The sequence below is a fragment of the Pinus tabuliformis genome, chromosome J, assembly GCF_031772625.1.
Source record: "Pinus tabuliformis cultivar Carrire ecotype Pingquan chromosome J, CPIR1, whole genome shotgun sequence".
NCBI classification, from domain to species: Eukaryota; Viridiplantae; Streptophyta; class Pinopsida; order Pinales; family Pinaceae; genus Pinus; species Pinus tabuliformis.
Window position 1 is genome coordinate 532,622,343 of NC_142295.1, and position 27,117 is coordinate 532,649,459.

The 27,117-nt window shown below is 38.8% G+C and overlaps 1 protein-coding gene across 1 annotated transcript in view; it reads left to right on the forward strand.

Moving 5' to 3' along the window:
• The first annotated feature begins 1,301 nt into the window (after nt 1–1,301).
• The window catches only part of LOC149228113 (ergosterol biosynthetic protein 28-like), a 204,764-nt gene continuing 178,948 nt past the window's right edge, over nt 1,302–27,117 (forward strand). Inside the window, exon 1 of the mRNA XM_089375643.1 lies at nt 1,302–1,490. Within this exon, the coding sequence (XP_089231769.1) occupies nt 1,376–1,490 (115 nt within the window). The 5' untranslated portion in view covers nt 1,302–1,375. The remainder of the gene's footprint in view (nt 1,491–27,117) is intronic.

Here is a 27,117-nt window from a genome sequence, read left to right on the forward strand (position 1 = left end):
TGTTCGTTATGACCCCATAGTTCTCCTAGTTTGAAAGACTATATCAGGAGACAGCTTGGAATATCTTCCTGGCAACACTTGAAGAACGCCTACAAACAAGCATATGAGAACCTGAACCCTTGAGATACTCGGGACTTCCTATTAATCGAGATGGTTCATAGCCAGGGCACACCAAGCAACTAAAATCTTGCCGGGCACATCAATACGTCTATAAGTCTGAACATAGAAATAGGTGAATTGTGAAATAGAACTGTAGGTTGTGTGTTGATTTTCATGAAACTGAAACTGTAAGTGAAACTGAATCTGTAAGAACTGAAATTGCAAGAACTCTGATAAATGAAAATAGAACTGTAAGAAAAATGTGTTGTAATTGATATAACTAACCTGGATATACTGACAACTGTTTTGTGATGTTTTGTCTTCAAGGTTGTTAAATAGTTTGACAGCATAACATGCGACTTCAACAATGGTTGAACTTCTTTTTATAGTTTTTGGCATTTGAATTTAATTGGTGGATATGGATTGCAATGACTTCATTTTGAATGTGTGGTTTGGATTTAATTTGATGTGATCTAATGGTTGGGAATTTGTTATTTGTTGATCTATGTGCTTTGATTTGTTTTAATGAGAAATTGAATGAGTTGGGTGTCATTTATTGCAGTTATTGGGTTGGGTGCCATTTATTGAACAAAGTGGGTTTAAATGTTATTGGGTTGGGTGTCATTTATTGAACATAGGGGGTTTAGTTGTTGAACAACACAACAGTTATGGCTTACATACATTCACTTTTATTATGTGCAGGTATGGATATTTATTTGGGATACAAAGTTTCAGTTTTGATGAGTGGGGGTTGAAGTGACTGCTATTTTGTACTTCTGGGATAAACCATTTTGAAAGCATTCATGGTTTTATCTGTTTTCTAGTTGGGTCAATATGGTTTGCACTCTTAAGTATTAAGATATTAGTTATGGACAGTTGTGGGCCAAGTCAATGTATTGAGAAATTTTGGACATAAATTAATACTTATTTATACTTAATATTATTTATCTTTGTTTAAATATTGGTTACAAAAGTTTCAATTTCTGGTGGTTTAGTGAGACCAGTACTATATCAATCACTGACCTTGCACAACATTAGACATCTCTCCCCTAATTCTCAAAATGAAAGAAAAAATAAAAATAAATAAATTCTATTCTTAAAAAAAAATAAAAAATAAATTCTATTCTCAAAACAAGAAAAAAAAAAAAAAAAATATATATATATATTAAATATGATAAAACACATGTTAATTTTATTTTTAAAGCCTGCGTTCCTCAAGATCTCAGACCTCGCATAAATGCATTGAGAAGAAAGGTACGGGAAGCAGGCAGTGAAGATGGAGGCACTGGCATGGTGGTTGATGTTGGTGGGCACGGCACGTCTGTCAGCCGTGTGGTTTGGATTTTTTGATATATGGGCACTTCGCCTCGCCGTTTTCTCCGCATCTGAAAGTAAGGAAATCTTCTCTCCTTTACATAAAATTCCATTCTGTAATGCATATTCCCTTGCATTGTCGTTAAACAACGGATCACCAATAAACATACTTACAACAAAAATGTCAAATTCCTGGAGCAAAGTTGGTTCTTAAATTCATTTTGACAAATAAAGGGATCAAAGTGCAGCAGGCATTTCAACATATTTGAAGTGATCCAATGCTACATGTCATTTCTGAGAGCAAGCATCATATTTCTATATCTTTTGGGCAAGATGCCTCAAATTGCTCTTCTCTATTTGGAAGTATAACAATGGAGCTAGTCCTTCTCTGTTTTAGGAGAATTAATTACAATGAACTATAGCTGGTTTAAACACTGTCCAAAGATCCTTCAAGCAGAGAAGCTGCATTCGGGGGATTTGAACTTTAGTAGAATTCAGAAACACACTGCGTTACCAACCAAGACCCAATTGACTTTTATATCTTTTGTGGACTGAGTGAAGTTGCTACTATCGGGAGCTACTCTGTCTATAAATGCACACCCCTGAAAGCTTTAAATCTCTGCCAATCCAATCCACAGGAAGGCATCATGGTTTGTGTCAGTGTACGAAGAGTCTAATTGGCTGGACATCATTCGTTCAAAAGAGTACAGATAAAGGCAACGCTGCCTCAATATAACCTATCCCCTCCTTATCCATGCAAGTCCATCCGATCTATCTACGCATGATCTAGATCTAGCTCCTTATCAAACTAGTGAACATTGTAAAGTCAACTATAGATTCCAAAATCAAGAACATTTCAATTTTAGCAAACCTCTCTTTGGCAAATCTTGTAATGCCATGGCGTGTCAGAGAATAGAGAATGGAGAGTGACCATCACGGCAACCTGCAAGACATTCCAGAGAGATCCCGCCAGCAGGACTGAGAATTGACCAATACCTGCAAAAATGCTTTGAGTCCAGGTCTAGGTCCAGACTCCAGAGTCCAGACCTCCTAAGCATGCTTACAAGCACCTCCCAAAATACATGGCCAATATTCTCTGATTTCCCAGGGTGTGTTAACTTGTGAAATGTGGCACTATGCTAGCTTATTGGCAATATTCCATTGTACTGTATTCTAGTTTTCAGTATTTTGGTTCATTTTGAGAGCCACCAATTGTGTGATCTTAAAATTCCGATTTAGTATGATGACGTTACGAACTTACGAGAATGACATGCAGTTCTTCCTTCCTCTCACAAGTTGCCCTTACAATCTTTCCCATTCACACCCACATTTGAAAATTTGATTGCTCCCCAAATATATTAATCTGTACTACTGCAACTGGTGGTTTGAGAATTTTGTTTCCTATATGATCTTTACCTAACAAAAATGCAACCAATCTGAAAGTCTCGTTTATTGGCAACTTATCCCCCTTCGTTATGTGACACACAATATTGTCAACATGTCATGACACTGCCTCTTTTTGTTTGAAGGATAGATATTTTCATTTAGTGGTTCCATTCAAAAGAGGACTTATTCTTCACAGTGTACTTGAGCTATCATGCCGTCAAGATGTGAAAAAGTAGCACACCTTGAGGAAATGCTGATGTTGATAAACAAGAAAAATTTGTGATTTTTGGATGCTTAATTGCAGTCCTCATCATAGTCCTCGTCAAGACTTCGCCACTATTTCATGATTTTGTCAAAGCGTATCAAGTTACCTGCCCAAAATTCGAATACATTGCTTCTTGTGATTGCCTCAACGGCTATTGGCAATTCATGACAGCCAGCTACCAGTACTGGAGTTCCAAATGACACAATGCAAGATAATAAATCCTGCCATTACCTACGGTCCACTAACACATAATCTCAATTATCGTTTAACAATAAGATCTTTATCTATTGAATGAAATTGCCTAACTTGATATGTGGTAGGTTTAATAGTCTCCCAGTACCTCACGTTTTCTTAATTGATTATGTAGAAATTTCTGTGTTCTTTGATGTTCAAATGCAGAACAGAAATTCCTCCCACAAGAAGTTTTCTTGGATCTAGATCCTGTGAATTTCATCTGAAATATTAATTTACAGCAGCAAACAGTGGACAATATTTCATCTCACTTCAACCCAACACACTAGGAAGCTAAAGAGAAAAGATACCAAACATATGCCAATAAGTCTTAGCCCATAGGGCATTATTTTCCAAGCATATAGCAGATTTGAAAATTTTACTGCAGAAAATCTGCTCTCCTATCTTCCAGTGATATGTTAAATCCCTTAACAAATTAAGCCTTTGAATGTGTCAAATCAGCATGAGAAATAAGTGCTGGAAATTACTTAATTAGGAAGATAATGATAGCTGAAGAACAATTCTGCAATTACACAAGTATTGGACAGCTAGAAATTTCATATATATAAAAATGAAGTAAATGTACATACCACAACTTCATCACAAAGCTGGTACAACTTTCAAGCTCTCAAGAGACCCTAACTAGGAAAACCCGAGAAAACCCTGGCCACCACCAAATATCTCCAATAAGAAAGCATCAACACAAACAAGTCCTCCTTGGATTCAACACTTGTCTTCCACAAAGTGCAAAATGTCTCCTCTCCTCCTCATTAATGTTTTTTTTTTCTCCCTAGGATTTTACCATACCCTAATCTACTTTTCCTCCGTAGGGTGAAAACCCTAATGCTAGAATTTTCCTTGGATTCCCCAAGAACCTTAGTACTTAAGAAAAAGACAAAGACTACAATATAGAAGAGTAAAAGAGAGAGAGGTGCACTCCACTCTTCACATATCTAACAAAAGATGGTCAATGGATGAATAGTGAATGAAAGGCTCTCTCGTTCCTATATTTATATGAAAAAAGTGAGGCCAACATATAAAGTGGGTCTAAACCTCTACAAGCAACCCACTCTACAGAAGCAGGCCCATGTGGAAATTTCACGAAATTGAGATTTTTTATGCACTTCAGAAATTTGACCTCTATTCTAGAGGTTTTCCTAATATTAACCTTGTGAATATCCAGCCTTAGGGCTGTTATGAAATACGATTAAAATAACAGCAACAAAGGACAATATTTCAATCCTTAACAACCCCAAACTTCTAGGAAATCCAAGAGAAAAGACACCAACATGTTCTGATATTGTTTCAGACCTCTAGGGCAACCTTATCATGTATAAACCAGATCTGAAAAGCCATATTTACGGCAGTAAATGCAGCAGAAAAACAACCATTATCTTTTTCTATTACAATGTTAAATCACTTAACATAATCATATTTAGCTTATGTCAAATCAGCAAGACATATATAACTGGAATTACAAACCATGAAGAACCTAGATGGCTGAAAATAAAATCTGCATTTTACACAAGTATTGAACAACTTAAGGCCTCATTAATATGCATAAGATGAAATTTATGTATATACCATAGCCTTATCACATGGCTAATACAATCCAATAGCTCTCCAAAGCCTTAGCTAGGGGAAGCCAAGAAGCCCCTAGCTCGAGTAAGGAGCTCCGACAAAGATGAATTAGTCAAGCCATCCCTCCAAAGCAAGACATCTCCTCTTCTTCTTCTTCACCAAGTACAACCTAGGGTTTCATCTTAAAACCTTCATGTCCAAATCTCCAACGGATGAAACCCTAACCCTAATTTTCTAGATAATCCAAGAAACTTAAAAAACCCGTGACTCTGAGATAGAGAGAGAGAAGATAATTTTATTAATTTACAACAAATGACCACAAAAGTAGGTCACTGGGACTGAAAAAGAGTACAATTAATATGAATACAATGTCAGAGTGCTAGCGCGACTCCTAGGAAATGTTGAAAATAACATAAAGAAAGAAAGAAGGAAGCAATATTGCTGCTGTGATATGCATATAAATGACCATGGCATGAAACAAGATAATCAATAGCTAGCCAAAAAAAGAGTGAGTGAGATGGGAAGATTTGGTGATGGAGCTAAAGATGTCAAGGGCTCTTGAGTCTGGTGACTGATGGTAAGGGAGGTGAATTGGGAATTGGCTCATTGTTGAAGTCCCTTGGAACTAGTGGTGGGTTCGGTTCTATGATCTTATGGGGGATGTAGGAGTGAGGGATAATCCTAGCATACGAGGTCAAAAGAAAGAAATTTTTGATAGATCTTTGTGTTGATTTTTTCAGGATTTCCTAGATTGATAATTACTTCCAATGATTCTTAAACCAATTCATCTTATACCACTTTCATCATAAAGTAATTAGACAAGAAAATCTTCAACAGGGAAAACATAATGACAGTAGGATCAAGAAGATACATCCAAACACAAGAGGCACAAAATTAATCCTGGGAGAACCCCAAACCAGGGGAAAAAGCCAACAACCTTTTCTTAGAGAAATTTATCCAATTCAATAAGAGATACAATCTGAACTTTCCAAAAACAAAGACAATCTAACCGGTAACCAAACCCAAGTCAAACTTCTTGGGAAATAGATTAGGGCAACATGTTAACATTTTCCTCACATGACATTTACTTGTGATATTAAGCTCTTCTTTTTATTATTATGTTTCTGTTCTCATCATCAAATAAATGCCAAAACAATAGAGATCACATGAACACAAGATATAGGCTCCAAGCCAGGGCAAACCCCTCCAAAGGGGAAAACCCACAAGAACTTCTTTCCTTATTAATTTCAAAGGAGACTTCCAAGACATAGACAAGCCCCTTTGCTTCCACCAAGACACAAGTCAACCAGCTAGTGTGTTAATTTTAGGTATGTTCTATGCTTAGAGCAATTTATTTCAATTTTCACAGTTAGCTCAATATCTTTTCTAGATTAGCAATCACATCAGCATTAAAGTAAACTACAGATAAAACATAAACATAAATTGTAGAAGACAAGCCAAGACAAGAGGACACAAGATGTGGCGCTAGCCAGGGACAAACCCCAATGTGGGGAACCCTTGATCAATTCTTCTTATATGTTCTTCAGTAGTTCAACAGAGAGAGAGAGATAGTACATTTACAACAAAAGTCAATACTTTGACTTATCTAGATAAGAGGATAGATCATCTCTAAGAAGATGATACATGAGATCAGTTGAAGACATGCTGCTTTAACTGATTCTCCAAGGTGACTCCTTCACCTATCATTGTGCTGCATCTCGTTATCATGCTGCACCTCACCGTGCTGCACCATGCTACACCCATCATCACAACGCTGGACCTTATGACCATGCTGTACACATCATATTGCTACACCTTATGCTGCACTGTTGTCCCATGTGTCATAACCATGTTGTCATACAACATGTCTCATGTGCTTGCAGCACCATGCTTGCCACTGCTATCCATGCTGTCCATGCTTGCCATGCTTTCCATGCTGTCCATGCTTGCTGTGCTGCACCATGCTTGCCATGCTGTCCATGCTTCACCATGCTTGCTGCTGTCCATGCTTGCCATGCTGCACCATGCTTGCCATGCTGTCCATGCTTGCTGCTGTCCCATGTACCTTTGCTGCCATGTCACAACTGTCCCATGTATCTATACAACACTATGTACCTTGCTGTCCCATGCATCTATACAACACTATGTACCTTGCTGTCCCATGCATCTATACAACACTATGTACCTTGCTGTCCTATTTACTTTGCTGCACTAGTTAGCAGCACCATGTAGCCTTAGTACTACTGTACTAGTCACCTTGTTTGCTGCTGTCCATGCTTGCTACTGAGCAACACCATGTATCCTTGCTGCCATGTGTTGTTTCACCACGCTGCACTACAGCACTGCATCACTGGTTAGGGCATCACCCTACATCCCTTATCCTCCATACAAATCAACAAAACAACCTTCTAAAGATTACAGTTCTCCAAGGGAATAACCCTCCACACCTACCTTATTCCTTTTGGCTTTGTTTAACCCCAAATGCAGCACCAAGAAGTAGCCCAGTTGTTGGCTATGGCTTACGGCTTAACACAACAACTTTTGTAGCTTTCAGCCTCCCTCCAATTCTTCACCACACAACCCTAAAACAACATCAGTCTGTCCTTAAGCCTTGTGGTCCTACAACCCTTCAATCCGGCCTTAGAACAGATCCGTTGTACCTACAGCAACTCGACTTCTCCTCCAGAAATGCCACGCTGCTCCTCGGCCTAATTTGCCCAGCAATACGCACTTGGAACAACCCTTAACTTACCCTCAAAACAACCCTTTCTCACCATGCTGTCACCTACAACAAACCCTCACTGCGGCCCATAAACAAAGATCCTTCTAGACTGCGTAGATACCAGCATTAGGGCTTCTTCCTTGATAGCGTTAGGGCTTCTCACTTGACTGCGTTAGGGCAAACTGCGGCTAGGGCATCCTCCTCCTAGATCTCTCTTCCATTAAAACCCAAAGCGAGTGGAGAGAAATCAAGAGAGAGGTGTGTGTGAAATGACTCTCAAATCATCTCCTTTTATACTAAAATGTTGAGCACATGTGGGGTTTATTTGGTTGTTGGCCGACCTTGACGAATTGTCTTATAACACAAATAAATTCATAACTCCATGAATACTTATTGGAACCGGATGACCTTTAGATCAATCCTACACCTGTCGATGAGAGGGATCCAAGAAAAATATCAGCTGCCATAAATAAGATGACCCACATGGAGTTTGGCCCTAGTTGCCAATTTTAACAATCCCTCTCAACTAGGGAGAACTCCATTCGCTGATCCATCTGTCCGACTGTACTATCTCTGTCATCAGTGCCTTGCACTGCTCTGCTCTGCTGAACCATGAAGAAGAAGAATTGATCGAGAATGTCTCATACCATTCTTTACTGACCCGAAGTCAGTTCCATATGAAGAGTGTGTCATACCACTCTTACTGACCCGAAGTCAGTTTCATTGATCCAAGATCAATATCACAAGAGAGTGTCTCAAACCACTCATACTGATCCCATATTAGTTTCATTGATCCTAGATCAATGGAGGTCATCCTAGCATAGGGAGTACGGTAGATACAATGATGCGTCTATCGATAGTACTACTATTGTCCCTAACTCCATTTCCCTGCTCATTGGCCAGATGAGAGGTACTTCCCATGAGTCCCAGACTGCATGGGTAGGATGCCTCGACAGGAGAATCACTCATCTTGTCCCTAAGTCGCCATGGGGTATCACAGGGGAACGCTGAGCCGTTCACCTTGTACACAACGCAACATTAGGGGAGGGTGAGTCGCCCTATGGTCGCTTATTGCTCTAGTAAGTACCCCAAGCCCCCCCGGAGCTCCCAGAGCTCAATGCATGCAACATGCAGGACCCTCATAAGAGGGTCTCTCAACGACTCCAAGTCGTTTAGGAAAGTAACGAATTTGACCTTTCCCGGGGGCTTTGATAGAATGTTTGCGACCTGTACATCAGTCTCAATGCGATGGAGCCTCCTCGCTCATCGACGTACCATATCCCAGATAAGGTAGTATCTGATGTCTATATGCTAGAGCAATCCTAAAATACGGGATTCCTCAACAATCGAATCCCCCCCTGGTTGACACAAAGGATCACGGTGGTATCCATCATGTGTACAAACAGGTCGCTGAAGAGCTTCCACAATCAGGCAACTTCACACGAGATCATACTCATAGCTATGTATTCGGTCTCAGCAATGCTTATAGCAACTGACTTCTGCTTCCTGCTCATCCATGATATCGAAGCAGAATCCAAAGAGAACCAACACTCAAAAGTGCTCTTGCGATCCTCCACACTGCTTGCCCAGTTAGCATTCGAGTAATCATGCAACTTCACATTTCCGGCAGTGTATCTTAATTCATGAGAGATTGTGCCCCAAAGATATCTCAGAAGATTCTTGGCACCAATCCAGTGAGGCTCAACCATATATGAGCTCATCATGCTAACTGCAAAACATATGTCTGGACGGAAGTTCACCAAGAACATCAACGCGAATGAGTTTATGAAACTCAGAGGCATTTCCCAAATCTAGTTCGGCATCACTACCATATAACTTCTGAAAGTTAAGATCCTCGAAGTAGTCATGGGTTGCAGTTTACCATTCCACATCCGGAATCCAACTCCCTCTTACTTCTGCAAATGAGAGGGTCTGCACCTGTCAGAAATAGGTCGTCCTCAGAAGGTGTTGGTATGAGAGGTCTATCATCCACAACCTTCGAGCAATGGTTTGGATCGGTTTCACTCCTAGTGAATCTCAACTTCATCAGACAACTATCAATCCTCTCATACTACGCCCAGGGAGTTTTGCTTCAAGCCATAGAGGACTTTCTTCCACCTGTATACATGAGATTCCGATCATGAATCTCAAACTCCTTGGGTTGTTCCAAACCTGTGGACCTGCTACATGAGGGGAATGGTCCTTTTGTAAGATTTTCCTTCGGTACATCTCAGACATGTACCTTCATGCTCTTCTTGAATTCAGGCATTCCTGTCACCATCTGATTCACATCGGGTAGGGCCCCATAAGTAGACCTCCAGTGTTATAGATGAGATATGTCAATTGACATGATCCCCAATGGAACATCCTACAACTTGATATAAATTGCCAACCTTGAACCGATGAGTAAAAGCATCTTTGAAAATTCTATTTTCAAACACGTACCTTTCCATCGATGAATGCTACCCTGAAACCTTTGACTTCCATTGTCGAAATGGACAACACGTTCTTTTTGTGATCAAGTACATAAAAGAGATTCAATTGAGGGGTAACATTCCCTACACCCTTTTCGGGATAGGTGGCATCGACTCCAAGTATAATCCCACAATTGTTTCCATCTCTACCAAATTAGGGGGTGCACCCTTCTATGCGATGAAGTGCCTAGAAGCACTACAATAAGCCAGATTCCCAAAGGCTCTGAAGGAGAGGGCCAATATAAGATAAAGCTTCTTTATCTTATTAGAAACAACATTTGATTCTTCATACCTAGGGTTCCTTTCTTTCTGTAAAGAGTCGGCTATTTCCTTGATGACCTGCATTACCTGTCATTCCTTCGATCATTGAAGATGTCTCTGGAATGATTGTTATCATCATCAAGTGACGTGTCCCTACCATTCGGACACTCCTCAGCATAATGGCCGAACTTATTACAAACAAGGCATCTGCTTTGACTTCACCCTTGGTGAATTTGAAAAGGGATGGTGAATCCATTGATCCTTTTGTCCTTTCCCAACTGTCTTTGATGATTGCTCTTTCACTCTTGCTTGGGATTTGTCTTCACCTCAACTCTGATACCATGTTAATTTTAGGTATGTTCTATGCTTAGAGCAATTTATTTCAATTTTCACAGTTAGCTCAATATCTTTTCCAGATTAGCAATCACATCAGCATTAAAGTAAATTGTAGATAGAACATAAACATAAATCGCAGAAGACAAGCCAAGACAAGAGGACACAAGATATGGCGCTAGCCAGGGACAAACCCCAATGTGGGGAAACCCTTGATCAATTCTTCTTATATGTTCAATAGTTCAACAGAGAGAGATAGAGAGAGATAATACATTTACAACAGAAGTCAACACTTTGACTTATCATTGTGCTGCATTTCGTCATCATGCTGCACCTCACCGTGCTGCACCATGCTGCACCCATCATCACAATGCTAAACCTTATGACCATGTTGTACACATCATACTGCTGCACCTTATGCTGCACTGCTGTCCCATGTGTCATGACCATGTTGTCATACAACATGTTTCATGTGCTTGCAACACCATGCTTGCCACTGCTATCCATGCTGTCCATGCTTGCCATGCTGCACCATGCTTGACATGCTGTCCATGCTGCACCATGCTTGCCATGCTGTCCATGCTTGTTGCTGTCCCATGTACCTTTCATGCCATGTCACAACTGTCCCATGTATCTATACAACACTATGTACCTTGCTGTCCCACGCATCTATACAACACTATGTACCTTGTTGTCCCATGCATCTATACAACACTATGTACCTTGTTGTCCTATTTACTTTGCTGCACTAGTTAGCAACACCATATAGCCTTAGCATTGCTGTACTAGTCGCCTTGCTTGCTGTTGAGCAGCACCATGTACCCTCGCTGCCATGTGTTGTTTCACCACGCTGCACTATTGCACTGCATCACTGGTTAGGGCATCACCCTACAACCCTTATCCTCCATACAAATAAGCAAAAAAACCTTCTAAAGATTGTGGTTCTCCAAGGGAATAACCCTCCACACCTACGCTATTCCTTTTGGCTTTGTTTAACCCCAAACGCAACACCAAGAAATAGCCTAGTTGTTGGCTATGGCTTACGACTTAACACAACAACTGTTGTAGCTTTCGGCCTCCCTCCAATCCTTCACCACACAGCCCTAAAACAACATCAGTTTGTCCTTAAGCCTTGTGGTCCTACAACCCTTCAATCCAGCCCTAGAACAGATCCGTTGTACCTACAGCAACTTGGCTTCTCCTCCAGAAATGCCACGCTGCTCCTTGGTCTCCACACTTGCTGTTCCTCGGCCTAATCTTCCCAGCAATACGCACTTGGAACAACCCTTAACTTACCCTCAAAACAACCCTTTCTCACCATGCTGTCACCTACAACAAACCCTCACTGCGGCCCATAAACAGAGATCCTTCTAGACTGCGTAGATACCAGCATTAGGGCTTCTTCCTTGATAGCGTTAGGGCTTCTCACTTGACTGCATTAGGGCTTCTCACTTGACTGCGTTAGGGCAGACTGCGGCTAGGGCATCCTCCTCCTAGATCTCTCTTCCACTAAAACCCAAAGCGAGTGGAGAGAAATCAAGAGAGAGGTGTGTGTGAAATGACGCTCAAGTTATCTCCTTTTATACTAAAACGTTGAGCGCATGTGGGGTTTATTTGGTTGCTGGCCGACCTTGACGAATTGTTTTATAACACAAATAAATTCATAACTCCATGAATACTTATCGAAATTAGATGATCTTTAGATCAATTCTACACCTCTCGATGAGAGGGATCCAACAAAAATATCAGCTGCCATAAATAAGATGACCCACGTGGAGTTTGGCCCTAGTTGCCAATTTTAACATAGTGAATCTTCCCTTCTTAACTTCCAATGATAAACTACAAAGTATTCCTATAACTTCAGACTGAGAACACCCAAGAAATTTCACAATACCCTTTCAAGGGATCTTTAAGTCCATTGTTAGGTCGACTTGTTCTTAGGAGCACTGTAGACATTTTCCAAAATACAAAATATTTTTCTTTCTTTGATACATGTGCCCAATAGGGTCTTTTACATAATGACAAGGACATTTTAACTTAAGACAATCCTATAGGCATGCAATGGATGCCTTGAACTATTTGACTAATGACCCAAGCATGAAACCCATGCTTTATAAAATAATTTTTCTTTTACGTTATTTTTCTTTTTCTTCTTTTTGAAACCAAATAATAATTATGAAGACCGATACTAGTTACATTTTCCAATACTCCCTCTTAACTAGGGAGGTCTTCATAATTGTTTAACCGGTACAAGGAAAATACTCACTTTGAAAAGTTCTCATAAGAAGAGTGTCACAAACAACATGTACAATGTTAGAGATCTAGATGCCTTCTAGGCTAATTGCCAAGGTATCAACCCATCTAGGTACCATCTAGGCTACCTGCCAAGGCACCATCCAAATAGGGATCTAGGTGACATCTAGGCTACTTTCCAAGACACCAGGTGTCATTGAGGCTACCTGCCAGGACACCAACCCTAACAGGGTTTTAGGTATCATCATGGCTACCTGCCAAGATACTGACTCAACAAGGATCCAAGTGTCATCTAGTCTACCTGCCAAGACACCAACTCATCAAGGATCTAGGTGTCATCTAGGCTACCTGCAAAGACACCAATAGGGATCTAGGTACCATCTAGGCTACCTACTAAGGTACCAACCCTAACAGGGATTTGGATATCATCTAGGTCAAGATACCAACCCTAAATGGGATCTAGGTATCATCTAGACCAAGATATCCACCCTAACAGGGATCTAGGTATCATCTAGGCAAACTGTCAAGATACCAACCCTGAGTACCATCATACGGGCTATTTTGCCTAAGGTTCACTAACTCATCAAACCTCTTTCTGAGGTCATTATTTTCTTTGCATGTTCCATCTTCAATTAACAATGAGGTACAAGTAGTATTAAAAAACAACTGGTTTGAACATGAAACTGGGCAAACTGGCCAGTTCATTGGCTAAGCCGCTAAACACACCAGACCACTCAAAAAACTTGGTCAGACGCCCTCCCTCGTTGATTTTTTAGACAAATCAGGCATAAACCAACCCAATGTTACTTGGGAGTGGGAGCGAAAATGGGTGCGGGAGCAACATTTTTAGAAGCTCCCAGTTTGGGAGCGAATCCCGGAGCGTTTTTTATATAATATATATATTTTTTATATTTTTATATTTTGATACATATATGTCAACAAAAACATGTAGAATGATGAATTAGATATAAAAAACATAAAAAAAATAGATTGAACCATATAACAACAATCATCTAGAAGTTATAATCTTCATCAACCACGTCCACAAGTTAGTAACATAGTAACATACAACATATTGAGTCTCATGATTCATCAATCTTAAAGTTTCAAGCTTTCAAAATTCAATATATAACATTTATCATCATTGATCACCAAAGTTGTACTTGTAAGCTAAGTGTAACCATTACAATAAATAATATCTAACATGAAATGAAATGTTATAAAATGAAATGAAACAACTTTCAACTTTCATGAAGCATCATATTCAGAATTCATTACTAATGAGTTATAATTGCCAACTTCAAACTTAAATTGTCATATATTGTTTAAAAAAATATCATAATAAATATGAAAGAGTCACTAGTTATAAAAACTACTAGAAACTAGAAAAGACAAGTAAATCTATTATCTATTGCTTATGCTTGGGCCTCTTGCCACCACGAGAAATGTCTAATTTTTTAGTCTTGTTGGAAAATCAAGATCTTTGTCATTAATATCACCCTCTAAGAATTAATATCCAGAGGTATCTTTGTCATTACCTCTGTATCTATATAGGGATCTTTGTCATTAATATCACCCTCTAAGCATTAACATAAGATAGAAAAAGCATAGCATGTCAAGTCAAGATTTTGTTTGAGTGATGTGTACGTTTTTAGGAGGGTCATGATAGAGGAGTTCGACAACCAATGTCAGTAAAATCAAGGTACATAGAGAGATTGGTGCTCTTGATTAAATACGAGTTCCATACCCTAATACATGACAAAATTTAATGGAAACATTGCAATCGTGAAATCTTGAAAAACTGATAAGTTTGTTGGATTTTGAATGAAATCTAAAATTCTACTTTCTGCATATGAAATCTAATGAGGTTGGAACCACTCTCAAACATCCTGTGTCATTTCATGGTAATGTTAAAAATTTAAGTAAAAGGATGAAAATGAAGATTAAGGAGAATGTCACTTTTACTTTAAGAATTTAACATTACCATGAATCACATATCAATATTAGGGCCATAGACTTGATCATTAAGCTGCCCACTCAAAACTTATTTGTTTCTTTGAAAAAGAATTGCATTTGGAACATCATTGCAAAAAAAAAATTGCAAAAAAGGCAAAACGCTCTCGAAAAGGCAGGGAGCGTGCTCCCGACCCGCTCCTGAGGCGCTCCTGATCGGAGCTCGGATTGGGAGCGGGATCGAGGGGGGGTGGGAGGCGCTCCCCTGCAACACTGAACCAACCGGTTTATGATGGAACCAATTGATTTTCCCATAAACTGGCTGGTTCTGTCATAAGCTGTGGGAAAACTGGCCGGTTCCGTCATAAGTCAACCGGTTCATTGCTACGGTGGCCACAAACCCACCAGACGCATTCTTGGAGGCTTGGAGGGAAACTAAGGGTTGTTGACCTCCAAAAATAACCCCTCCAAGCCAATAAAAGGAGGTCTCCTCTCTCATTTGCCTTACACATCTCATTTGGAGTTTTTGTGAGTTTAAGTGGGAGCTTAAAGAGTGTTGAGTTTTTGTTGGAGTAGTCATCTTGGAGGCTTGGAGTTGGACTTGGACCCATTTTGGAGATAGTTTGGAGCTGTTAGTGGAGTTGGCATCTTCAAGAGGAGGCTAAAGAAGCTAGTTTGCATTTCTAGGTCAGGATTTTCACTTCAAAAAATCCATATTTCACTGTTGTCCATGTATTTAATTTTTTTATGTGTTCTATGCTACATTGCTATCAAATTTCTAGTTCTATGCTATCAAATTTTGTAGGCTAAATATGCCCCATTTTTTTCCCAAATTTATCTTAGGTTTTCCATTTTTCTTAGCTGCATTTTTTTTTAATTGGCAGATTTCTTTGCAAATTTCAAATATTTCTAGCCACCATGCCTCCAAAAGCCAAGGGCACTGCATGGGCTCATTGTGATGTGATTGATGGAAAAATGATATGCAAATTTTGCAATAAATCTATTGGAGGTGGGGGTATTCTCAGGTTGAAACAACACTTGGCTGGGATAAGAGGCCAAGTAAAGCCATGTGATGCACCAAAGGAAGTGATAGGTCCTGTTAGGGTAGAATACCTTGCCAAGTTTGAGAAGTTTGAGGAGAATAAGGCTAGGGAGAAGGCTATCCAAGAAGAAATTGCAAGGAAGAAGGAAATTTTACAAGCCATGAAAGAGGGTGGGTATGATGATTTTGAGATTCAAGACTCCTCTTCTATCCCTTCCACCAATGACCCCTTTCACTATGTTCCTCCTGCTCTTGGGTCTTATCATCAAGGCCAACAATCTAAAGGAACAAAGAGGATGAACATCCAGAGTTATTTCTCAACCTCTGCCACCACTGCCTCTGCTAATCCCACTTCCTCCCAACCAAGTCTAACTCAATGTCAACCCACTTTGGATGACCATTGGAAAAAGCAATGCAAAGAATCTTCTTTTCAATACATTGCTAGATGGTGGTATGATGCAGATATCCCATTTAATGTTGCCCGCTCACCTTATTACCAAGCTATGTGGGACTTTGTTATAGCTACAGGAAAGGGCTTCAAAGGCCCTATTGTGTTGAGAAATCTAGGGCATGAATAGTTAAAATATTTCTCTGCTTGATAATTGCTTGTGATATACTTTTACTTCTTAGCTTATATTCTTTTTTTCGTTATGTTATTATTGTGTTCTTTTCATCAAGAGTCAAGACAATTACCAATATGCACAATAAAAGACAAGTGACACAGTATGTAGGCTTGTCAGCCAAGGCCAAAACCTCTCACCTCTTGAGAGGAAAACCCAATCAAATTCTTCTTCTAGATCTTCAATTGATGAGTACCAAGACCATGAAAAAGACCCTTGACTCTAATATCCTCTCAAGAACCTTGTCACTGACCTTGATGCTCTGCCTTTTCGCTTTCTCGACTTTCTTCTTGATCTCAAACTGCCCTCCTCAGCTCCTTCTAGAGAAACTTGGTCTCTATACTTCACATTGCTTCTTCTCGACTTCTTTCTAGAGAAATTCGATCTCTATGATCTCACTGGCTTCCTCTAGAGAATCTTGGTCTCTAGATCTCTATCTTGGTTACCCAGAACAAGTATCCCAGAAGAATCCTTCCTTCGTGACCCCAGAAGAAAACTCTCCTTTGCTGCCCTGGAAGAAACCTCCTTCACTGCCCTAGAAGAAACCTTCTTCGCTGCCCTAAAAGAAACTCTCTTGTCCTTTTTCGCACTTCTCTTGGTAGCCTCTTTTTTTCGCACTTCTTCTTCAATGAATGCTTGTCGAGTTGCTTGCCTCTAAGTGAGCTCGAGTGTGGCTATATATACACTTCATTACATGTCCTTCAGGGTGATATGATCACAAGTAGTTAGGCAGACTTCTTCTAGCATGTTCTTCCATCGTTGTAGGGCGACTTGAAGAGGATAAGTGACAAGATCTTGGAGGATACTTTACATAGACAATTTTTACCTTTTACAAAGTGTAACATGACTTCATTACATGACAATGACTCTACCATTTTATGACTAGACGAAAAATAATTCCTAAAGACTCTCAATGGGAGTCTTGGCTCAAAAACAAAATCTCTTGCTCATGAAACCCATGAAGCAAGTAATACAATAATTTTATTTTTCTCCTTTACATCTCATTACATAAAATCATAATTACATGTCATTATGAAGACCGAACTTAGTTACACTTTTCAACACTCCCTCTTAACTAGGGAGGTATTCATAATGGTACTTGGACTTTCTCAATCTGAAGAATTTCTCATAAGAAGAATTCGGATTGGTAACTCATTTGTATAGCATCATATCAACCAACATTGTTACATAGCAAGGCCTTGACTAACAACTCCATCTCTCCACAAGATCTGAGCTCAATGTTGGCGAGACCAATGATTTATAGACACTCTCATCATTGTCTCTCTCGGAACATCCCCTATGTGAGTACTCAAGGTATGTTCCATTAGGACTATTCTTACCTTGGACTCCCCAACCCTCAAAGAATATCAGTCCTCCACGACTACTCTTCTGTTGGATGCCCTATCTCATCCTCAAATAGTATCGGATGCCAAATGATTACCCAATCCTCCATTCTGTCTTCCCAGGTGAAGACCAGAATGACATGTCTATCTCTCCCTCTCAAATAGGGACGACATATTCTAATAAAGGAATGTACTCATTTCTACAAAAGGAATGTACCTAAGCTCCCTCTTGGCTTTAGAATTTCCAAATTTCTTTTAAGTAAGAAACTTCTTTTTTCAAGCTCCCTCTTAACTAGGGACCTACAACAACTCCTCATGTGGAGATCATGGAACAATCAGCTGCTTGAAGAGCTCCTTCCTTCGATTTCATGAATTTATTCTTCATCATGGAGTCTTCATCTTTCAGGGACTTCTTCATAGGGCACAAACCATCCATCACTTTCATCCATGAGTTATTCATGTCCTCATTTCATCAGAAAGTGATCCATCAGTTTTCCATCTGGCTTTGCTTCATGTCATTCTACTTTCTTTCATGCCATATTTTCCGGAAGGATCTTACATCCTTCAATATGGTTTTCCTGGAAGTCATCCACAAATCTTCTCTTTGGCAGTCCTACATAATCCCATCCAAATATTAGTTCAAAAAATAATAAATGAACACTTAAATCAAAATTACATTTGTGATGGTCTTTCATCATGACATCTTCCTGTAGGTATCAACATCCTGCATACATGTTGACACATCTCTTAAAGATATTCATTGTCAAGGGTCTCCATCTTTTTTCGACTCCTATCAGAGTCTTCATATCTTTTTGGGAGATATTCTAGTCAACTCTTCTTGGTCTCGAATGTTGAATGCCTTCTACCTTGTTGCATATTTTACGATCTCTTGCTTTCTTTTCATAGACTCCATTCTCAAGAGCTTCCAATTAGATTTCCTTAATTGTAGTTAGCTCGTTCATGATTCATATGAGAACATATTATGTTGATTTCATCTAGTGCGACTTATGCTTTTCTGCAATCTTTCAGAGGAGGAGATCCTTTCTTCTTTTGATCATATTTCCCAAGATGGAAATAGTGATCCATATTATCTGCAACCATATGACATGACTTTCATAATATCGTATGTAAGCACACATACCTCATCTTTCCTTTCGGTCATCCAGACTTCCTGTAGCAGCTTTATTGGAACGAAAGAAATTTATCTTTTTAGACCTGCTTCTTTGTGATGTCATCATACCATCATTCCTTGAATCCCACGAGTTGGAATTCTTGATGAAACACTTTCTTTCCTTTTAGATCGGTGAATCCTTTGATAAGGATTCCATCAAAGAAACTTGAGGATCTTTCATATCCTCACCCGGCAGATGTTTCCTTATTGACTATGGTATTATGATCCCAGTCAATGATGACCTCTTTCTATCAGTATCACTTGAGATTTCAATGAGGTTTCCAAGGGCTCTTATTCTTTGTAATCAATAGAATTTATTCTAGACATTCTTTCTGCTTTCCATGTCAAGAGATCTTACTTCTAATGCTTCTATCACGATGCTATTTTCTAATCTGATGCATCCTATCTTATTTACATTGCCTCCTATCTATAAATTACAAGTGGAAAGTACCTTCTAGTGAAGAAGATCATCTCAGTCATAGTAGAGATCTTTTGCTTCTTCCTTCTTAAGCTTCTTTGTCTCAGGTTCTTTCACTTCCTTAGTCTTATGGGCTTCTTCTCTATCCCTCTTGTCCTTATTATGTTTAGGACAATTTCTTCTATAGTGCCCAAGTTTTTGATAACCATAACATCTTTCCTTAGCCATGTTCTTCTTTTTCTTTGGAGGACCAAACTTTCCAAATTTCCCTTTTCTTTTTGTCACTGATTGATCCCTTCTATTTGATCTTTTGTCACTTTCTTTCTTCAACCTGTCTTCTTCTGCCTTGTAGAGAGACCATAATTTGATGAATGGGATAGCTTCCTCTTAGTAGATATGAGTTTACCTTGTTCACCAGTCAATGCATTTAGAATAACAAAGATCATTTCTTTGTTAGACACCATCTCTCCTAGATCTTGCAATTGCCCTTTTATTTGAGATGCTTTTGAAAGACGTGACGATATCCCATCATCCTTTGACACCTTCAATTTATATAGATCAGATCTAAGTGATTTTCTATCGTGCTTTCAGAGAAAAGTTCTACCAATTTATCATATATTTCTTTCGATGTCGCCAACTCGGCTACATAGGGAATGAGAGGATCTTCAATAGATTCCTTAGGAATCTTTTGAGCCTTGAGATCCCTTTCCATGTATTCAGATATTGCTTTTTCTTCTGATGGCTTGGGTACCTTTCCATAGACATGATAAATGACTTCATTTACTTTGAGGACTATGTCTATCCTTCTTTTCCATGCAAGGAAGTTTGATATCCCAACCAGCTTATGGTTCTCCTTGAAACATGAAGTCATTTTTACTAGATTAGGTTATAAAAAGGGTACTTACTTGTGAAGATAGAATCTTCAACTTGATGATGAACTTGTTGCTTCAAATGATCCTTTTAACTTCGGTGAGGGAATACTGCCTTCTTTAGGATGATCTTTTTCCAAATGAGATCCTTGCTTCAATAGAGAGAAGATTGCCTTTCGATCTAACCTTCCTTATATTTGAAGAGCGTCCACTTCTTTGGTGATGTATGAGTGATTATCTTGAAGTGCTTCTAGGGTTTCAGTCTTTCTTCCTGCTTCCTTCTTGAAGATAATTTCAAGACTCTTGTTAGAGTATATTTCTTCAATCTAGGGTTTTGGTAGATCTTGATTTCTTGCTTGGTGTTCTTTGACTTGCTTTGATCCTTCTTTGAAGCTCGATTCTCGTGTGTCTACTTGCTTTGAATGCCCCTTCTTGACTTCAACACCTAAGCTCTGATACCATGTTGAGAAATCTAGGGCATGAATAGTTAAAAGATTTATTTGCTTGATAATTGCTTGTGATATACTTTTACTTCTTAGCTTATAGTCTTTTCTTCATTATGTTATTATTGTGTTCTTTTCATCAAGACAATTATCAATATGCACAATAAAAGACAAGTGACACAGTATGTAGGCTTGTCAGCCAGGGCCAAAACCTCTCACCTCTTGAGAGGAAAACCCGATCAAAATTCTTCTTCTAGATCTTCAATTGATGAGTACCAAGACCATGAAAAAGACCCTTGACTCTAATATCCTCTCAAGAACCTTGTCACTAACCTTGATGCTTTGCCTCTTCCCTTTCTCGACTTTCTTCTTGATCTCGAACTGCTCTCCTCGGCTCCTTCTAGAGAAACTCAGTCTCTATACTTCACATTGCTTCTTCTCGACTTCTTTCTAGAGAAACTCAGTTTCTATGATCTCATTGGCTTCCTCTAGAGAATCTTGGTCTCTAGATCTCTATCTCGGTTACCCCTGAAGAAAACTCTCCTTCACTGCCCCAGAAGAAACTCTCTTGTCATTTTTTGCACTTCTCTTGGTAGCCTCCTTTTTTTCGCACTTCTTCTTCAACGAATGCTTGTCAAGTTGCTTGCCTCTAAGTGAGGCTAAGTGTGGCTACATATACATTTCATTACATGTCCTTTAGGGCGACATGATCACAAGTAGTTAGGTCGACTTCTTCTAGCAAGTTCTTCCATCGTTGTAGGCCGACTTGAAGAGGATAAGTGAGAAGGTCTTGGAGGATACTTTACATAGACAATTTTGACCTTTTACAAAGTGTAACATGAGTTCATTACATGACAATGACTCTATCATTTTATGACTAGACGACAAATAATTCCTAAAGACTCTCAATGGGAGTCTTGACTCAAAAACAAAATCTCTTGCTCATGAAACCCATGAAGCGAGTAATACAATAATTTTATTTTTCTCCTTTACATCTCATTACATAAAATCATAATTACATGTCATTATGAAGACCGAACCTAGTTGCACTTTTCAACATACTGTGCATGACTTGAGGGGAGCTCTTTTGCAATAAGAGATTTCTTCCATTGATGAGTATCTGGTTGAGTATAGAGAGTCATGGCTCAAAAAAGGTTGTTCCATCATGTCAAACGAATGGACCGATGGAAAGAATCGCACTATCATTAATTTCCTTGTTTCTTGCCCTCAAGGAACCATGTTTTTGAGATTGGTTGATGCATTTGATAAGGTGAAGGATGCAAACCTTCTATTTGAGCTTTTGGATGACATTATTCAGCAAGTGGGGGAGCATAATGTTGTGCAGGTCATTATAGATAATGACACAAACTATGTTCTTGCTGGAAAGATGCTAGAGTCCAAATTTAAGACCATATTTTTGACTCCATGTGCTGCACATTGTATATACCTCATGCTTGAGGACATAGGCAAAGTGGAGTGGGTAAAAAACACTGTAGAGCATGCCAAGTGCATTATAAAATACATCTACAACCACTCATGGGTATTAAACCTAATGAGGAAAAGGGGCAAAGATCTTGTTAGGCTTGCAATTACGAGATTTGCAACTCACTTCCTTACGTTGCAATGTCTCAATTCTCAACAAAATAACTTGCAGAAAATGTTTTCTTCTGATGATTGGACTTCATCTCAATGGGCTCGTAGACAAGATGATAGAGACACCAAAAAGAAAGTTTTTGACAATTATTTTTGGAAAAGGTCTGCAAAGCTTGTGAAAATTATCAAGCCCTTGGTTAAGGTACTACGGATGGTGGATGTGGAAAAACTGGCCATGGGCTACATCTATGAGGCTATGGATCAGGCAATGGAACAGGTACGAGCAACTTATAAGGATAAATTAGCTAAATATGGGCATATTTGGGAGATCATTGATAACGGATGGAACAATCAACTCCATCGTCCTATACATGTGGCTGAGTATTTTTTGAACCCAAAGCATCATTATAAAGCTCAGCTAGGAGCTGCAAGTTGGGGAGGTCAGAGATGGATTGTAGATTGCTTGGAGCGCATGGTCTCTAACTATTATGACCAATTGGACATACATAGACAACTTACTCTTTTCAGTATGGCAACAGGTACCTTTGGCAAAAACTTGGTAAAGATGGCAAGAGATGTGGATAAACCGGGTAAGCAATTCCAATTCATTTTTATTTTAAGGTTCAATTGTTTGCAAATTTACAATTCAAATTGTCTGTAAATAATTGTAAATAAGTAATGAAATGAACTAAGTTACTAATTAATGTATTTTTCTTTGCAGCACATTGGTGGGAGTCATTTGGTGGCCAATGTCTTTAATTGCAAAAGTTTGCAGTTAGAGTCCTTAGCCAAACTTGCAGTGCTTTAAACTATGAGCGCAATTGGTCTGTTTTTGAGTGCATACACACGAAGAAGAGAAACCGTTTGGAACAAAAATGGTTAAATAATCTTGTCTTGGTGCAATACAACCTTCGACTAAGGCTCACAACCAAATGATGAACAAAAGACTTGATCTAGATCCCATTGTGTTGGACAATATTGATCCAACATCAGTATGGGTGTAGGAGATTGAAGATCTTGAGTTTGATGCTGAATTTAATATTTACATGGCATTAGGGGGGGTTGAAATGTAGATTTGGTAGCGCCATCAGAACCAAAAATAGTAGCCGCATCAAGCAAAGGCAAACAACTAATGGAAGATAGTAGTCGTGCAACTTGACCAACTCGTTCTTCCATTAGGTCCACTTCTATTGTTATTGGTGCTACTACTGAGGTCGCAGATGAGGCCGAGGCATCCTCAGACTCTGATCTAGATGATGTTTATTTAGTTCCCGTGTCTAGTAGTGGTGATGAGTTTGATCATGATGAGGAATGATCATGTTGATCACTGATATGTACTTGTAGAGTCTAGACTTGTAGTAGGCTAATGGCCCCATAGCTTGTAGCATTGTTTTTGGACTTTGTAGGCCATTTGGAGCCTCATTGCTTATGTATTTTGTCGATGATATGTATTGCACTTGGTGCCATTTTGATATATTCACCTTTACATTGTATTTATATTAGAAAAATTTGCATATTTTGTCTCTATTGGTTTGGAATCATGGTTTGAAACTTAAAAATAGTTTTTTTCATTAAAAATTAATTATTTCATGTATTTTTTGAAAAACCAGTTCATTGAGATTTGACTAGTCCCGGTTTGACTGATTCCGGTTTGAAACCCGGTTTATTAGGTGGATCGGTCCGGTCACTGGTTCCAGTTTTGAATACTATGGGTACAGGTCCATCTTCAATCATTAATGTGGAATCTTCAATATCATCATAACAACTCCCTCTTTCCATCATCTGTATCAACAATGTTCCTACAACTCCCTCTTTCCATCATCTGTATCAACAGTGTTCCTACGACTCCCTCTTTAAGCACGAGATTTTACCTTTTGTTTTGTTTTTACATCCTTTTCATAAAATCACGTGCTTTGATTCCATCATCTGTATCAACAATCTTCCTACAACTCCCTCTTTAAGCATGATATTTTACCTTTTGTTTTGTTCTTACATCCTTTTCATACAATCACGTGCTTTGATTTTCCAAGGCTCCCTCTGAATCAAGAGTTCTTCTTCAAAATTCTTTAAAGATTCATATTTTCCTTCTAGGCTCCCTCTAAGTCTAGCTACAACCTCTTGACTTCATATTTGACGAATAGTCTCTGGAATATACCTGCAATATTCTTAAAAAGAAAAGATATAGTTAAATAAAGTTAGACATGGAATAAACAATAATATAATGAAGAAGAAAAGGAATAGAATGCTTATCTCTTGAAAATAGAAGAAGCTTCCTCTTTCCTCCGTATCTCATTGTACAAATCATGCTTCCTTTCATGGTATCACGAATCATGGAGTTATCTTCTCACGACAGGTTCCGGTCATCCATTTTGCACATCACTTTCATCTTGTCTTCATTCATGAAGGCATTCTGTCGAGCCTTCCCAGACTTCAAGCTGATCATAGTTTCCTTATGAAAGTGATCTTCCTTTTTGACCTTCAGGTTATCTTCTCACACTGCTACCTTCCAATCCCAAGATGAGCACATCTTGATCTTCATAGTTGTCAGGTATCAGAGATTGAGCCTTTCTCAATATTCTTCAAGTATTTCATCCACAGAATTGATCTTGCCTCAATTCATCATGACGACCTTCTCAACAAGGCATCAACATCTTCATAGACCATCTCCACACGAGTCTACCTTTATGCATTAGAGTGCCCAAGGATCCAACTTGATTACCAAGTTACCATTTTCTTCTGGAGATCATGTTAGATGTTGAACATATAGATTCTAATGAGAAAGTCTCAAGTTTCCATTCTTTGTAGAGTAAGTCAACTTCATATTTTTTACGCATCATAAGCAGGATTTATATAAGTCCTACCCAAAAGTTATCTTTAAATATGCATTACTATGCTTTCATTCAATCATCTAGCTATTAGACCTTAAATGATTCAACATCTCATTTTCAAAGAGAAATGGATCTCTTTCCTTGTGAGACTACAACTTGACCAACTGCACCTTATCATCCTTATGTGTCACAATGCTTCTTCAAGAACCTCCAAAGTGATGGTTCTTTATAGGATCTTGAGGATCCCCCTTAGCAAAAAAAATGACTATCTCTAACATAATGTTAGATAATGAGAGGATGATCCTTATGCAAGTTGATCTCAATTTTTTCATTTTTGAAAGACTAGATGATTTAACCAAGCAAACTCTAGACATGCTACTATCACATGATGCCATACTAAATAAAAAATACAATAATGCAAGCTTACTCCTTTAATGAACTTGATAGCATTAGTTCCTACAAGGTCCTTACAGTTCCCTCCGTCCATCATGCCCACCAAAGCACAAGATTTGCTTTGCTTATCCTTCTCATTTTGCTTCCTTCATGGTGTACTTGCATTAGTCACACCAAGCAAAACGTACAAGCACAAGAGCATAATGACCAATCTTGTTAATCTAGGGATTTCATGGAATCTTAGAGGGTGAGTTCCTAGGGTTTTCAAGTACAAACCCTAACCATCTCTAGGGACATGATGTCATACCCTAGACTTCATTTAATTCCATCCTCGTTATATACCCTAGACTACCTACAAACCCTAGAAATCAAGAGTTAGGGTTTCTATGAGGGAACAAGCAAATTAGGGTTAGGGTCTCCATACAACTAGGGTTTCCAAACTAAATCCTAGTTATCGACAATTTTCAACAAGGTGAAGACTATAAATCCTAGAACCAAACATGTCCCAAAAACCCTAATACAATTCATGTTAGACCTTATAAAAACAATTATATGTACCTCAAGGACTATGTACCTTAGTCCTACATGATCCCAGGAAGCTGCTACAAAGGCCTTCTACTTGTTCTCACAAGACATAGTCACTTCCACTACTGTCATGATCTTTCTTATTGATTCCAAGATGCCAAAGCCAAAGTTTGACTTCCAATGATCTTTAGAATGCCAAGCAAGATTACTTTTTCAAGAGACTATTTTCTGCTCTTCCACTAAGTCTAGTTGGAGTTATCCTGTAAGTGTTGCTACAAGTCTTCTTCACAATCCAAGGTGTAGATATTTCCACTATCGTCATGAGTACCGCCTTCAAGATGCTTTCCAAAAGGTGATTAACAAATTTTCTTGTTGAATTCTTATATGTTGTAGATGCTTCAACAAGTCCTCAAACTATACTCCAAGTATAGCTTCTTTCTTCAAATGAACCTTGATTTATATGTGTCAATCCTCCCTTATTGTTGATGATAGGAATGAAGCTTATTCTGCAATGTTGACTCTATAGATAGGGTTCATCACAGTTACTACAAAAAATCTTATAAAAGACTTCTTCAACCTGCAGCCATTTGACTTCTATAAGTTGCCTTACTTCGGTGGACTTCAATTCTTGGATTTCATAGTTAAAGAGATTTAAGGTCTCGACTTATCTTCTCAAGGGTTTAGTTTCTGTGGTTAAGGCTTTGATAATTACTGCAACAATCTCACAAACAGTTGCCAACTGTGATCCTTCGCTTCTCCTGCAACTTGCCAAAGCTCGGACCTCTGAAAAATACCACTGTGTAATTATCAGATCTCTGTACCTCTTACTATAATTTTCGGACCTCTTTTTGGATACTTCAGAACTTCAGATTCTTCTTCACATTGTGAGTATTGGTCTAGGGTTTCTTGCAACAATGCCCAGAATCCTCAGCCTAGTATAGCCCTCACTTTCTAAAAAAGGGATATATTACTGCCGCATTCAAACAATCCTTTAGAGTTT